The sequence below is a fragment of the Amblyomma maculatum genome, chromosome 4, assembly GCF_055883805.1.
Source record: "Amblyomma maculatum isolate TAMU_Amacu chromosome 4, ASM5588380v1, whole genome shotgun sequence".
NCBI lineage: Eukaryota > Metazoa > Arthropoda > Arachnida > Ixodida > Ixodidae > Amblyomma > Amblyomma maculatum.
Window position 1 is genome coordinate 199,378,642 of NC_139347.1, and position 16,277 is coordinate 199,394,918.

A 16,277-nucleotide genomic window follows, 5' to 3' on the forward strand; every position below is an offset into this window, starting at 1 on the left:
GCCGGCCATGCCACATCCCACTTAGCCAAACGTATAAAGCACATTGATTGGACAGCTTTTAAATCACGAATGGAGGATGCCTGCACAGAAGGATTCTCCACAGGTTTTGAAGAAAAAATTAAGCAAGCCATGGAAAACGCAACTTGCTCATTTAACCCAGTTGCAAACTGCAGCGATTTCGACATTGGGCTACAACGAATGCGATCACTTCGGTGGAGGGCAGAGCGTAGATACAGACGCACAAAGTCGCACCTAGAGCTCAGAAAAGCACGGCGTACGCAGAAGATTCAGTGCCAAATTCAGGCCCTACAGACACAACGCTAGAGGTTTTTTTTTTGTGTGTGAAAGCTAGATCTACGCAAGCCTTTGTTATGCGTTTGGAGTGTCATTCGTGGCCTTCGCACGTCCCCTCAACAGCGTCTCCTGATCAAATCTCTCGCGCTCCACCAAAGATGTAGTGAGGTAGAAGTAGTGAAAGATTTCTGCGCAAGAATAACAGTCGCACAGGACCCATTCACAACGCTGCATTGCTGCGACGTTCCACCTTCGCAGGATTCACAGATGGATCTCCACTTCTACATGGAGGAACTTGATGCTGCGCTGGCATGTTAGAGAAAGTCATCATCGCCAGGGCCCGATGGTGTCATCCTCGCCAAGGCCCGCACTACTTAACCTTGGCCAGGAGGCTCGATGGTATCTTTTGAATAATTACAATCCGTCATAGTGCGATGGCACAGTTCCTGAGGAATGGAGTACTAGTCGCCTGGTTGCACTTATGAAACCGGGAAAGTCACCACTCGACCTTGCGCCATATCGTCTAATTGCACTGGCCTGCTGTGACGGCGAAGTCATGGAAATAATGTTTCAAACAAGCGTCAAATGGTACCTAGAGTGATACCATATTTATACACCTTTTATATCCGGGTTTGTGGCCGCTCCTCTATTGACAATGTGGTTGACCTCGTAACGTCTGCTCAGCACAAAAAGACTTTCAAAAGATTGACAGTAGTATTGTTTTTGGACATCAAGGGCGCTTGCTACAACATAACACATCAGGCCATTTTAGACGCCCTGGTAGTTGCTGAGATCAGAGACCACAGGTGGCTGGATACGCAGCTACCTGTCAAAGAGGTCCCTTTGCGTCCAGACTGAAGGGGGACCAACGTCTCTACTTCGAAGTTCGCCCGGAGTTCCACAGGGTGGAGTATTCAGCCCAACTCTACTCAACCTTACTCTCATAGGCCTGCAGGCTTATTACCAAAATCTGCTGAAATCTCCATCTATGCAAGTGATATAAGTATTGGGCCATCCAGTGTGACTCGGCCCAAAGTACGTGTGAGGCTACAAAAGGCTTCAATAATTTTTACGTCTTGCCTTCTTATGCAAGGCCCAGATACTTTGACCGAGAAGTGTTCCCTTGTGGCATTCTCTCGCAAAACAATGTCACGTCACCCCATATGCATCAATGACAAATCTATTCCCTACGAGAGAAGCCACCGATTCGTTGGAGTTGTCATTGACAGAAATCTTTCGCGGAGTCTTGATCTCAGAGAAATGAGAAGAAAACATGTAGCGATTGTCAAGTTCTCTGCTTCCTCGGGGGAAAGTCCTGGGGCACACCAGTGCACTCGATGCTCCAACTTTACCGGTCACTGTTTATGATCTACATGCTATACAGCTTCTCCATATTTAATAACATTAGAAAAATGAACCTCAGGACCCTTCAAAGTCTGCAAGTGTTCGTATATGCCTTGGACTTCCCAATTGTGCCTCAACAGCAGCGACTGTTCATGTCGCTCGGGATCATCCTGTTACCACACATATTGCTGCTGACACAATGAGAACGCATATTCGGCACCTAACCAGGGTTCCTAGTCATCATCTAGCAACCCTTCTTATAATTAGGCCAAGCACTACATTCGCCAATGTTATAGAAGCCCCATCGCACCTATATTCCTTCACCGTTCACCCCCGCTGTAAAACCATGCTCCCCCACTTGGAGTCTACATGGACCCAGGACAAAAATAATATTCCTCGAATTAAGAAGAAAGCCAGAATGTCATCACCTGCACTTAAACAACTGACATTATCTCAAAACAACAGCTTGAGGTTGGTGCTGCATAATACACAGAAATGTGGCGCAACAAACACAATCACATGCGAAGAGACATGTGATCTCTTCTCATGTGATGGTGTTTGTTGCGCCACATGTCTGTGTATAATTGACATTAGAGTAACTGCACTTCAAAACTCAAAATTGCATACATGTCTACACAGATGGCTCAGTTAATCTAACCAGTTCCGCGGGGTCTGTGATCATACCGGCCAAGTCAATCCTGATAAAGGTTAAAACATCATGCCTGACCTCTTCATCTTGTGCTGAACTAGTTGCCCTACGCGCGGCAGTTCAGTTGAATTCATTTACAAAGAACGTCCACATTACTGGACAGTGTTTACAGATTTTAAAGCAGCACTTCAAGGCCTGCAAGCAGCACTACGCCTCGGATCACATGAACAACTCATTGGAGAGATCCGCAAAGCTGTACCACGACACACTATCGAAAGGTCACAATATTTTTCAGTGGCTGCCAGGACACTGCGGCAGCAAGGGAAACCACCAGGCGGACGAGGTTGCCCGTTCTGCCCACAGCGATGGCATTCCAGTTGCAATCCCCATAACGAGGGTTGATGCCGCATGTGCCCTACGCCGTTTGGCCCTGGAGATCACAATTTCAGCGTGAAATACGGGGGAGTTTAGCAACCGCCGCCTCAGGGCACTGGATCCAGAACTGCGCCTCCGCCTTCCCCATCAGACTGCTCGTCGAGAAGCAACGTTGCTGTGCCATTTATGGCTCGATGTTGCGTTCACAAACAAGTATGCTTTCAGGATTGGAATGGCCGACAGCCTGCCTGTGAAAATTGCGGCTATGAAGAGAAAATCGAGCATCTTTCATGTGAATACCCTACATTTGTGAGTGAGACATAAGCTGCGTTGGGCACTGGACCGCCTCGATCTTCGCCCTTTAACGCCGGATAAGAACCTTGGTCCATGGCCATGGCAGTCAGCCGCCTTGAAGGCATACCAGGCGCTGTTCAGTAATCTAACAGCCACCGGCTTGTGTGACAAACTCTCACTGTGCTCCCCGTCCCTTTTCTCTTCCCCTTTTTAGTGCCCTTAACACTTTTCCCCAGTGTAGGGTAGCTAACCGGAGGCCTTTCTGCTTAACATCCCTGCCTCTCATCCTCATGCCTGTCTATTTTTTTCAGTGATGTTAAAATAGGGTAGATGTATATCTAGTTACGCGATGCCTTTTGCGCAAGATCTGTATCAGGAGTTTCTCCACCGAGCCAGGTGACGGCACCTCTGCTGCCAATATCCATGAAACTATTATATATCTATGCTACTGCTTCTGAGCTGAACTAAAGTTCTCTAATGAGAAGTTATAGTACTTGTATTTATGTACTAGCGAATGAAAATATGGGCGCGTGCCGGTATTGTTCAAACCGGCTATGATGGCTAAGGAGAAGGTACTAGTAAGCAAACAGTTGGAAATAACAAGGGAAATGAAGAAAAGGCTGCAAGCAAAACAAGCAACGCCGGTATTACAGCCCTGATGACGTAGAAGTTCGTAGAAGTTTCCGAGGCTTCGCTGATGAGACTCTCTGAATCTTTCTGTCCTAGATGTCTTGTGTTTTATTCGACAATATATTCTTGAGAAAGACATGTCTGTCCTCCTAAACGGAGCCGTAAGACTAGGTATCGCCCCTGACACAGTTATCCCAGTATGCAAAGTCCACTTCTATCTCTCTGTCCCCTTCCTAAACGTATATCCATTGCAATATTTATGCTGTAAGCAAATGGGCAGGCTCGCAAGCGCTGTGACATTATATGGCATTTCGCGCTTTCGAATTCAATCCAGTGTTGCTAACGTCCGCTCTACAAGGCAGCAAAAACGGCAGTGTGATGCGACTGCCAAGCATTTCCCTCAAGAACGTCAACAGCACGCAATGATTTATTCCGCATTAGGTTGTCGACAGCAGTACTAAATCTTATTCCTGGCGCATACGTAACCTGACGCACTCAGTAAAACGTGCTCATATTGATGTCATGCCTAGTTGTTTTCGCTGCAGCCATTTTTCCCCGAAGCGTTCGTGTCATATGTTCTGCAAGTAAAAGATACAATGCACGAAGCTAAGTGAGGAGCAAATCAAGCTACGTCGACACAAACATCGCGGCGTGTGTTTCGCACTGGGCAAACTTCGGCACGGACTGCAGGGGCCACGGGGCGCTGAAAATTGCATCCGCCCGTTCGCTCGTGTGCATATTGATGTTTCCTCCGTTATCGTAAACACTCTTAGCGGCTGCCTATTGGTTTCCAATTACCGAGGCACGTCGACAGCGTTCAGCAGGCTCTTCGCGGCGCTGTCCGCCTCTGTCTCACGCACCGCCCGCGCCAGCTTTTCAAAAGATAAAAAGGATTATAACAAAAAGGAATAAGCCGCAAAGGCGCAGAGTATCGAACATAAGGAACAAAGCAGCCAAAACGGGGGTTCCCGAGCCACGTGTTTAAGCGTTCACTGTTTGCTCATGCCGCTCGGGCAACCAAGCACTTCTTATTCGTATAGTCGAGCTCCCTCCTTTCCACACTGTAACCCAACTCCCCCTTTCTGCCATTCCTTCAGGGCGCGCCTATTCTGTTGCAGCCCTTCTTATAATTTGTTCCTTTCTTCCTGGCATTTAATTCGCAAGATCGCGCGGGTATGCTACACAGCCGACGTCATTATCGATTCCCCTCCAAAGTGTGGCTGCTCTCCCGCTCCGCTCTTCGTCATGAGCAGTAGTTAACCTCATCTTTTAAGCTTCCGAGCTGCTGCGCGCCTTTGCCCTTTCGTTTTGTGTGTGTATCTTTTATTTTTTTTTTTTTACTGAGCACGATCTCTGTCGCTCGCCTTTTTGCGCATTGTTTTTCGGATCCCTTTAATTCTGCTCCGGCCCACCAGGCGCTAGCACGTCGAAAGAGTGTGTTTACAACATTTGAGACGAGATAACGCGCGCTGCGGATGAAGGCCTGCGAGCGGCCGGCGCGGACAGCGTTAGCTGCAGACAATGGAGGACGCTCTAGTGGTCGATACAGAGTGGGGCTCTTCTAACGCCATTTCCCTTTACTTCCTCCCTCTCATCTCTTTTCTTCACCATCCCCGAAAACCTCCTTCCCTATGTTCCGCCTCCGTTTCTTTCTCTTCCTTGTCCACTGCTAGCTGTAGTTGTGCCCAGACAGGGTGAAGGAGTCTTTTCTTTTCCTTTTAATATCCCTTTGAACGGACTGGTATTCCCGGGGCAAAGTCATTCGTGTCCACAGTGGTATAATGATTCTGGAGACAGAAATACCCTGCATCGACTGTGTCGGTATGAACATACGGGTAGGGCATGACGTATGTCAACACAACGCCAACGGCAGAAATAAAAATAAACAAAAAAGACAGGACAATAGTTGCTGCTTCGAACGGCATACAAATACGAAGCCGCACAGGAAAACAAGCGGGGTAAAAACTTAAAGCGGCATTTCCACAAAGGAACAGAAAACAGAGAGGTTGAGAGCAGAAGCGAAAAAAAAAAGAGAGAGAGGAAAACGGGTCGTCCATCACATCTTTTATGTCCGGGCCAGAGCGGTGGAGAGACGCCGATCATCTCAACCTTGGCGCCGCGATTGGCGGCCGCTGGAAAGTTTTTCGGCTGCGGTAAAGATTGTTCGCCCCGCACTTCTCTGCGCGCACTGATGCTGAGGACGTCTGAAGGAAATGGAAAAAAGGGCTGAATTTAGGACGAAAGCTTCATCCTGCTTCCGCTTGATTCTCTGCTTTCCGCTGATCCCTCATCTAGTAAATCATCATGTAATGAATATATAAAAATAAGAGGAAACTAAACAGCATTGTCAAATCTTATTGTATATCCAATTGCGCAGATCCATTTTCTACCCGGCGTTTCTGAATACAATGCAGCGGCATACAAAGCTGTCAATCGTTGGGCAAAACCTCCACTTTTGGTCCTATATGGACATCCGAGAACGCTGATGAGACTACGATGGTGCAAGTACTTCAGCTGTGTTCATAACTCTCCCTGTCACTTCTTTTGGTATGTTGTCGAAGCTCGTTGCGTTACATCTCAATTTTGTTTGTTTCGCGCAAACAAATATTGAAACCTTTCTGGAATGTGAGCACAAAAAAATAAATTATTTTGCATAAAGAGCCCAGGATAGGACCCGTATATAGAGGGTATCTATGAGATGCATAAACAAGCTCCCAAAACTGATAAAACTTGATGTTCACTTGGGAGGAGATTCTTTTCAGATTCTATGCGAGTGTAGACCAAATTGCCCCTGCTGAGTTGACAAAAACAAGGCCATTACCATCTTAGCCTCCGAATAGTGTGATGTCCTTTCCTTGAGCATACGGATGCCACACATCAGCAACAACAAAAAATTGGCGTCAGCGAAACTATCTGTTTATGTCACTTTTCGTTGGCACAGGGCCAACCGACACTGAATAAGCAACTTCGGACGAAAGGGTTTAGGGTTAGTTGGTAGCAAAAAGTGTGATTTGCATCCGAAAGTGAACGTAAATGCTTCCGCCAGGAACATGAAGCGCAGTTTGACCTGCAGACAGAGAGAGATAGTAAAATGTGATATCGATATCCGACACACGACGAAGATGTCATTAGAAAAAGAGAAAAACCCTCTTTGTACTCCGCCAGTGGATGCACAGAGTGGAAATGATTAACACTCTTGTTTTCGACCCCGTATGAGTTTGCCGAACATCGCAAGGAATAAACGCCCGATTGGAAGGAAGCAACGCGCAACTGAAAATCGCTAAACGTTTTTTCTTGCGCCTCTTTTACTTGTTTTTGTTAATCTTGACAAAATTATACGCCAGCTTTTCAAGTTATGAGTCTTTGGGTAAATTAAATAGAATGTACGTTTAGAATACTTAGAATAACTTTGCAACCATGACTATTTCCAGATTAAGTTATTCTATTTCTACTCAGCTTTAACTGGCTCGAACAACATAGCCCTGTCATGTGCTTTCAAAGATGTGTACGTCATGGCACACTTTCCGTAGATTACATCCCATTCGTGACTGGGTATTTGCATAGACTGACAGTCCGCCGGGGTGGCGCAGTGGTTACGGCGCTCGTCTACTGTTCCCAAGGAAGCGGGATCGAATCCCGGCCTCGGCGGCCGCTTTTCGAGGGAGGCGAAAAGCAAGGCGCCCGTGTGCTGTGCGTTGTCAGTGCACGGTAAAGAACCCCAGGTGGTCGAAATTTCCAGAGTTCTCAACTACGGCGTCTCTCATAGCCTGAGTTGCTTTGGAACGTTAAACATCACAAACCAAACCAAACCAGTTCGCACAAAGTCTTGCCTCTACCGGGAATCAACAACTACGGTCCCTAGCCGAGCGCGCAAACCGCTACTCCACGGCGGGCTCTTGAGAAACCGATCGTAACTCTCCGTTTCTAGCATGATGATGATAGTAGCAACGGAAACGACGATGCATTCAGTTCATAATGAAGGTATTAGCGATAGTGATGATAGCTATGAAGGCTATATTTATCAAACACACATTGCAACGGACGACGGACAAGCGAGTCTCGCTTGCCATTTGTCCCTAGAGCTGTATTTTTAAGAAATGTTGCACCAACTAGATCAACTCTTTGCTCACATGTTGTCAATAGGGATGAAGATGCAATCAGTGAACAGTCCGCTCTGAAACAAACTTACGCGCAGTCCTATAATATTGAACTGATGGAATCGCCGTGGACATTTAAGGCGTTGACTCTGCCCTTCAAAAACATCCTGTTGATAAATAAGCAGAAGATTTTCATTGTCTAGTGCTCCGGCGAAAAGTGAAAAAAATAAATAAAAAGTGAATGCTGTCTTTTAGGAAGGCTATTGAAGGGAACCAAGTAAAAGCACATTTGTCAATGAAACTAACTCGGCTAGAGGCACAATGACTGCTTGCATCCTTCTGCGGGTGAAAATAATCAGGCATGGCTTTCCATGAAATGTTTGCAAGAGACATCAAGAAACACAGGTGGCCTTATGTTTCAAAGTAATGTGGCACCCAGTGGTATCATGGCGTCTACATGCACAGTTGCAGCCACCCTTCCTATTGCTCCTGTAATTAGCGGGAAATTTTCACAGCATCATGGTGATTAAGCAGTTCGTTGCTCGCAAGTTATTGGAATCGCAGCGTCAGAAATCCTTAAGACTCAGTATGATTTCCGGGTTCAAGGAAGCGTTTCAGCAAGTACAACGGGCGTCACATAAGCGAAATTATGCTTTAATGAGCTTGTTCCTTTCTTAGTGCTTTCTGTAAAAATAAACCATTCATTGATTGATTGATTGATTGATTGCCTGATTGAATATTAATTGATTGATTGATTGAATAAATAATTGCGCCTTCTCAGCTGTGCCCTTGCTTATGATTATCTTCTTGCAACAAGGGCTCTCATTTCATATCTCTAAGTTAAGCAATTTTAGACTATCGAATGCGCAAATTAGTGATACAAGTGCAGTAAATTGAAAGCAGTTTCAATTTGGAAAGAGCCACGTGCCTGAAAACCATGGCAGCTCGGCTCATTTATTAAAAAAAAAATCTAATAAAAGCGCGCTGAAAATAATTCCTTTTTTAATGCACTAGAGATATCCTAATAAAAGATATCTTCTCATGCGAAATCAAGTACGCGACAAAGATTGTTTCTATAATCTAAGTCCAATCGCTACTTTCACCGCTCCCCTGGGCTCAAGGGTACTTGAGAAAACAAACCATTAAGGGTTTAAGTTCTCGTTAAACTCAATGTTTGGTGTTAGCTATATATACTATCATATATATTTTCGGATTCTACCCGTCGAACCATTTTCAACGATAAATGAGTTGATGATGTAGAGTAACGTTCAGTTTTTAATAACGGTGAACTTATTACGGTAGCTATTAATTACCTAAATCAGTCCAATGCAGTTATGGTCGACATAAGCCCTTCAACCATATGTGACTGGATGATGTACCCTAAGTTGAATATTTAATCAGAATTAGGTAATTAACTGTGGTTACCTACGACGCGTAATTAACAAATGGTAAGTTAATCGCATGGTCATGAACTGTCATTAAGTCATGCGGTCATGCCTCAATTCATCATTGCCCACTACGTACACGCCGAGCGATATGTGTCGCTACGCAGGCGCAGTCTCAGTTAGAACTTGACCAAGCTTGAAGTCTAGGCTGATGGAGGCGTTTTCTGGGTTTGTAACTGGTGTAGTAGAGCTACGTCTCTAAAAACAGTCTCTGCACGCATCTCCAAATACGCGGCTGCTTGCAAGAACCCAATGCAGCAAGGTCAGTGGCTGGAGTTTCACCCGCTTGGCATCTCACCCTGCGCACGTGAAAAGGCACGTCGTATGTGTGGTGGTGTCTGTGCTGCCCCTCGCCGCCGCCGTTGGAAGGCACGCTGTCGCAGTCGCTGTTGGCGTCGTCGAACTCCTGGCCCGCGGAGGCCAGTTGCCCCGCACTATGCGCCGCCGACAGGCACTGCTGCTGCGTCTGCTGAGACTGCTGCTGCTGCGCAAGCCGTGGCGGCGACGGGTAGAAGCTCTTGGCGTTGGTCTCGTCAAAAGACGAGTGCAGCTTCTTGCTAAGCAGCACCATGTCCACCATGTCACGGCTGCCCGTCTTGCTCGTGCGGCTGCGGTCATCCTCACCTGCGGAGCGGAAGTCAGTCGTTGAAACATTTTGCGGTGCTCTTACTTGAGCAGCCTGGCGGCCTTTACGAAAGATTATCGGGAGTTCATATGTGTAGTTATTCTAAATAGCATGTTCTAACCATCGCAGTAATGTGTAATACTGGATGTAATGATATATGTGTAGCGCGTCCTTTTCTTTGTTCGTAACATTGGATCAATGAGATGCCATGGGTACATAGTTTTGCAAAGTTTTCTAGCGGAGCACTAACAGTGCTTGCATGTTCTACACGCGAATATTTCTAGAAATTCTACCAAACACGCACAAGTGTCTGCGCTTGGTAAATTAAGATTACGGAGGTTCAAGTGGAGTCCCTGAGGCCATTTCCCAGCGGCAAGCAGAATGCAAAGGGACATGCTCGTGGAACTACGCTCCATATGCCAGTCATGCAAGCGCGGTCATGTGCTCCAGAGCACGTAAAAGTTGCGTATCTCTAAGGGGTTTCACACCGACTGCACGCGCTCGCCAGTACAGGAGCTAGTGATGCCTCAAAAGACGTTTCGGAATACGTTTTGGGGGCTTCCGCGGCAGCGCTACTGGTGCTTGCTCATCGGATGGATACGGGCTTCACGAAGAAGACTTGACAGTAGGTGTGGTGCTCATTTCACGCGTGACTAGGAAAAGCAGCAGGTATCTTGGTTTGCCTTGTTTTCAAATTGATTCGCTTAGTTATTTTTATATGATCTCGGTAACTACATTTGTGTAGTATACCGTTGAATGAAACTTGATAATGGCGGTTGATCATGAAATGAAATAATGTCAAAAGTCAAGTAGTACCCGGGACCGTGATGTCTCTGCTGCAATGTTCCGCCTTAGAACTAGTTTTTACGCTTGACGACATTGTTCTGATCAAAGGTTTTAATGCATTCAGAACTATGCTGATTATATCTTTTCTGAAATGCTTTTTAATACCCTTCAACAGAGAGCATAACCACTGCTGATTGAAAGCGCTTAATAAAAACCAGAAAAACGTTTAGCTGAAAAAAAAAAAAGGAATCGACGCTACATTGCCCACTCCTAAAGTTTATCAGGTCTAATAAATGCTGGAAAAGCTGCTTTGCTGACACGCGCCGAGTCGAGAAAGGTTATTGTTGAGTGGAAAAAAATCATTTTACACGGAACAAAAATACTTCCGGCGCATGCGACATAGCGTAACGCATGCTTTGCCTCCCGTAGTCGTCAATGACGAAATAAAACAGCGCAAAAGAAGCATGCGGTACCGCACTTTGAGGAAAGCAATTATAATGCGTTTCAGAGAGGGCGCATAATACTCGTGTATTCCTCCCTCGCTCCTCCAAAGCCATCCGTCAGACTTGTTTGACATGCGCCGGAAAACTCTCGATTACTCCCGAAACAGCTCGTGTACAGCATTTCATTCCTAAGCGCTCCTCCTTTCTTCGCATTGATTCCACCCTTTGCTGTTTTTTGTCTTTCCGCCCTGCGTCTTTCAAGAAAGGGGATACTTTGTCATCGTGGATTCCGTTTCGGATCAATACGCTGCAGAGTTGCGCCTTCTGTTCCCCTCCAGCTTTCAATAGCAACTGGAATAAGGTGTTCGCTTAGCCTATTTTTTTTCTTCGAAGGAATGTCTTCCATGTAGCTACCCTAAAGAGTCTAATCGACCGGCACTACAAGCCATACAACTTCGCACATGGACTTCAAAGCAGTATGCAGCTAGAGGAGCCGTCGGGTTTTTTTTTTTTTTTACCTCCGACGAATGTTCAAATAAGCCTGCATTTTTTTCATGGACAGCAGTAAACTGACGATGCAGTTATCAGCCATGTTCCAAAATAAGTATTATGGCTTTGCCAACGACAAGGAACTATAGTCTTTAACGTTTTTGTAAAGTCGTGCGTGTTACTTAAATACAACATCCGAATACTCCTGCACTTTATTTTTGCTATTTCAGATGCTTCCTGGTGATGACTGTTATATAAGAGACGCTAAATATATGGAGGATCCCAGGAGACTGTTGCGACAGCGAAAATGTGAAGAATTGTCCTGTATAATGCAGGTAAGTGTGAGCATTAGAGTTCGCACTTACAAATGTCCAAGATTCGCTTCATCCCCAGAAGCATACCTAGAGACGAAGCATCAAACACACAACAGTGAAACATGTGCCCGTAGCTCCAACCACGCAAACTGTTATTCCCTTCCCTTCCTTACACACGTCTACGTCTGCAGTTAGAGGAGTATTATGCTTGCAAGCAGTTTAGTCAAGCACGGATTCAAACGTACATTTGGCAAGGATGCGTGGGGAACGAATCGGCCAGGAATAGTGCTCGCGCATAGAACTCGCTGTGTGGATAACTGCGCGGGCACCTACCGGCCGTTTCGTAGATGACCCTAGAGCGGCCGCGGCAGCAGGTGCGGCTATAGAGGAGGCAAACGACGAGGGAGACCATGAGCACGATGACAGCCGAGCAGGCTACGGGAACCACGATGCCCAGGTGGCGGTAGAAACGGCGTTCCTCGCTGTTCACTGACACCAGAGGAGGAACCGTGCCTGGTTAGAAGAGCGAAAACAATCACATCATTGCAACGCACTTCTCACTGATATGAATGAATGAATGAATGAATGAATGAATGAATGAATGAATGAATGAATGAATGAATGAATGAATGAATGAATGAATGAATGAATGAAAGCACTTGCTTTCCAACAAATATAGAAAATTCAGTAGATGAAGTTATTTCGTTAAGAGGTGGTACCACTGAAACACTGTGATCTATTGTCACCCCGGTTTATGTTTATGGTTCTAAGCTATAATAATATACGCTCGCTTTTAAAAGCATCAATGGCAATGACAGGCGTGTATTAATTATCGTAATTTGTTGCCCTGAAAGCAGCCGAAGGTGCTTACGTAACGGAAGGACAGTAAAAATAACAGTAGCGTTTCGTTTCCTTTTATTTAAGTGCACAACTGTTATAGAAACTTGCGCTGCTCAAATGAAACACCCTTTTGGAAAGAGCGAAAACAAAAGCACTTTAGCTCACTCGCCCAAGCAGCCGCTGTTTTTTGCAAGTTGTTTAGTTTCTTTGTGTGCTTTCTCCTTATAAGGATTGTTTGCTAATGTTCGATGTCAAGGATGAATTGCTTACCAGCAAGGCTGTTCGTCACCTTTAACTTTAAAAGCTGGGTAAGCAATGTGAACGAGGAAAAAGAGAGGAAAGGAGAAGGTAAGCTTGTAAAATAGAGTAGCAAGGCTTCTCTTTGAACGTAGTGCCAATGGACATGTTCTAGGAAAGCCTGACTTCATTTCAAGGGCAATAATGCTTTGTTTTACAGCATATTGTATTTCTAGGTAATTTACCAGCTTTTTCCAGGATGTTGCAAACTTATCGCAGGATTGTTTTTACTGCACAAAAATGTGTTGAGTTTTTAGCATAGTTCCACCTTTAGGAGGAAAAGGTAGGCTACTCCTTTTACCTCAATTTCTTCACACGCCGTGGCTGAGCTGTCCATCTTGAGGCAGTGAATTACCGCGCCTTCCAATTTTTGTAAGCTCTTCAGTGGTTGATTTTTCACAGCAGGTGTGAGTGGCGCTATTCACAATATGTTTTCTGAATAAAGGTATCTCAAATGTGAAGTTTGTCTAAGACTCGTCTAGTCGGGTAAATTCATCTGTTACAGATAAGGATCGCCGATCAAAAAGCTGGAGTAAAAAAAAAAAAAGAACTCGCAGCACAAGATCGCCTGGGATGATGCCTGAGTCTTCGCCAAGGGAAAAAAATGCTATCAGTCTCGCTAGTATATGGAGTCATCGATTATCTAAACCGCAGAAAACACCGTAAATCGTGACGTCGGTAATCTTCCGCCTATGTACGCGAGATGCCTGGAGTGATTACTTCGATGATCTGTGCTTTGATTTTTGTTTTCTTTCACTAAACAGCGGCTCAGTGTGGAAACCGAAAGGAGTGTTCTTTTTTTTTTTTTTTCACTTCAACTCTTCTCATTGCCGATTTTATTTGTAACAAATGCAGTGATCTCCGTGATATATTTTTGTCTTATATACAACCTTGAGGACACATGTCAGTTTGTAGGTAGATGCATGAAGTGCAGGGTGTTGCAGTAATGAACTCTATCCGTTCATGGAAAACTGTGAGTATCGACGAGCTGCACGCTTTCTTCTATTTTTTTCGATTGCACTTCTCGCATTTTTTATGCGTCTCGAATCAAGGTATCATAGCCCATACCCTCAAGAGACTGCAAAAGAAAAGCGACAGTCTACAGAGCCATACGCAGTGTTCTATCCCTGCCCATCGCAAAACTACTGCGAGCGCTACTGTAATCAAATCTGACACTTTTCTTCTCTCTGAGCTCAAAAGTAAGCGAAGTGTCGGGGCACTTGGCAGATCACGATGAAAACTGTTCAGGGCGGCCCAAGGCGTGATCCAAGCAGTAAATGAAAACTTTCAAGGTGCCGCATATAGTGTAATGCCAGCTTTCAGTCGATTTCTGTGTTCTGGCATTTTCAAGACACGTACCAGTTAAAATAGATATAGCGCGAATTATAAATACGGAGAGCACTCTACACACTACTGGGGCCATTGTGGATGACGCCAGGTCTGCATTACGCGGTCTACCATTCTTTTTGTTGTGCTGAAATTATTTCAATTGGAAATATAGATCAACTACAGGAAACCGAGACACTATTTCAAAGTAGTAGCCACATATTCAGGGCCATTACAAAATAAGAGCTAATTATAAAGTTGCGACGAATTAAAGAGCTTCGAGCCTTTCCTACCTCCAGTCTCTGTGTATGTGGCAAAGACGAACTCGGCGTCCGTGGAGCCAGCATCGTTGTGCGCCGTCATGAGCAGGTTATACCATGTGCCGGGGGACAACTGGGGCACCATCAGGGTTTCGGTCTGCGGCTGTACGTGGTTCGAGATGAGCGTCCACTCGGACTCGCCCTTGGGCTTGTACTGGGCCACGAAGAAGCTGATGTGGCAGCCGCCGCTGTACCACGCCCCCAGGTGGAGCAGCACGAACGTCGAGTTTATGGCCAGGAAAGAGGACTTGTCTGGGGCCACCGGCGCTGTGTGATGTCGGGGAAAAAAAGGGCGTGCAAAATAGATATTACCAATCTCCTCTTCCCGCTGGATTATTCGCTTCTATACGGAGAGCGGTTAAATGAGCGACGAAAAACGGCTTCATATCAGTCGTTTCAACCTTCCCTGTGCAAGCTTTATCGAATGTACTTATGCGCGAACAGGGCATTATCGTCTTCAGGCTAGCCATGCCTACCACCGGACGAAGGCCTCTATCCTTCAATTATCCTTGACTTGTAGAAGCTATCTGGACAAATTATCCCACTAGACTGGCCGAGCTCATCTACTCACTGAGGTCTACAAGCCGATATATGGGGTTTAACGTGCCAATGTTCTACGGCGTCTATGATTTATATTCAAATGTGCTCTCCAGAATTGTTTCAACCCCTTGAGAGTATTTAACGTTTACTTACGCCACGCGGAACAAGGATATCCTTGCATACCTCCTGAGCCTAAACAGGAACGCCTTGTTGAATATTCGCCTGCCCTACCAGCGACTGAAGGTCATCGTACCCTACCCCGAACCGTAAAAGAGAAGCGAGAGTCGACAAAGCGATACGCAGTCTTCTAGTATTGCCCACCGCAGAACTACTTCGGTCGCTCCGGCTACGATATTGCCGCGAGTATGAACCCTTTTCTGTTTCGCACCTACCAGTTCGCTAAAGTAACGCCCGCAATAGCGAAAACCTGAGAAAATATGCAGAATGTACCGCGTGCATACAAGCACACACTAAGCTTCGTGGAGGCTCTCCATCGAGGGTCGCTCCTTCTGCCTTCACTGCACATGACAGCTGCTGCAAGAGAAGCTTGATATGGCGTCCAAAAACCCATTGCATTATTTTTACAATGCCTAAAGCACGCATTATAAAAGCTGTCAAAATATGCGGCTATAATAAAAAATACAGCAGTCGGCAGGTCTGAATGACAAGGAGCGAGCACACAAAAATGTTATACTCTCGGGCGGTGGCTTTGTTAGCGGCCGCTGTCGAAAGCTGTGGAGCCCGCTAATGGAAGCGGCATGCAAAATAAAAAGAGCTATTAGTGTGAAGAATGGAAGCGTTGAAAGGCTCGAAAATTTTGAAACCAGTTTGTTTCTCGTCAAGCTCCTTCTAGGATTAAAGGCAATATGCAAATTGGCTCGCAATGCACTTAGCTATTCGAGGATATCTTTTTTCTTTGAAGGCAAAACAAGCATTTCAAATAATGAGATCCTCCTGCTTTGAGAACAGGCAAGTTCATTTATTTTTATGCGGGCTCTCCAATACGATTGTTTGAAGCACGTTCCGAAAGATTATCTTATGCGAAAGAAACAAATGAATATGAAAGTTTTAACTAAAAATCTTTTTACTGACGTGGAAGGTACTGTCGAGTACAGTAGAACATTCTTTAAATACCATCACTATTCCAAGGGCAACACAATAGTCTTCCA

The 16,277-nt window shown here is 45.5% G+C and overlaps 1 protein-coding gene across 1 annotated transcript in view; it reads right to left on the reverse strand.

The window, feature by feature from the left end:
* Positions 1-16,277, reverse strand: part of LOC146193974 (cell adhesion molecule Dscam1-like) — a 640,182-nt gene that overhangs the window by 61,321 nt on the left and 562,584 nt on the right. The window contains exons 20-22 of the mRNA XM_084600664.1: positions 14,542-14,835; positions 12,119-12,298; positions 9,427-9,752 (exon numbers count right to left, since the gene is read on the reverse strand). Coding sequence (XP_084456790.1) covers positions 9,427-9,752; positions 12,119-12,298; positions 14,542-14,835 — 800 coding nt within the window. The remainder of the gene's footprint in view (positions 1-9,426; positions 9,753-12,118; positions 12,299-14,541; positions 14,836-16,277) is intronic.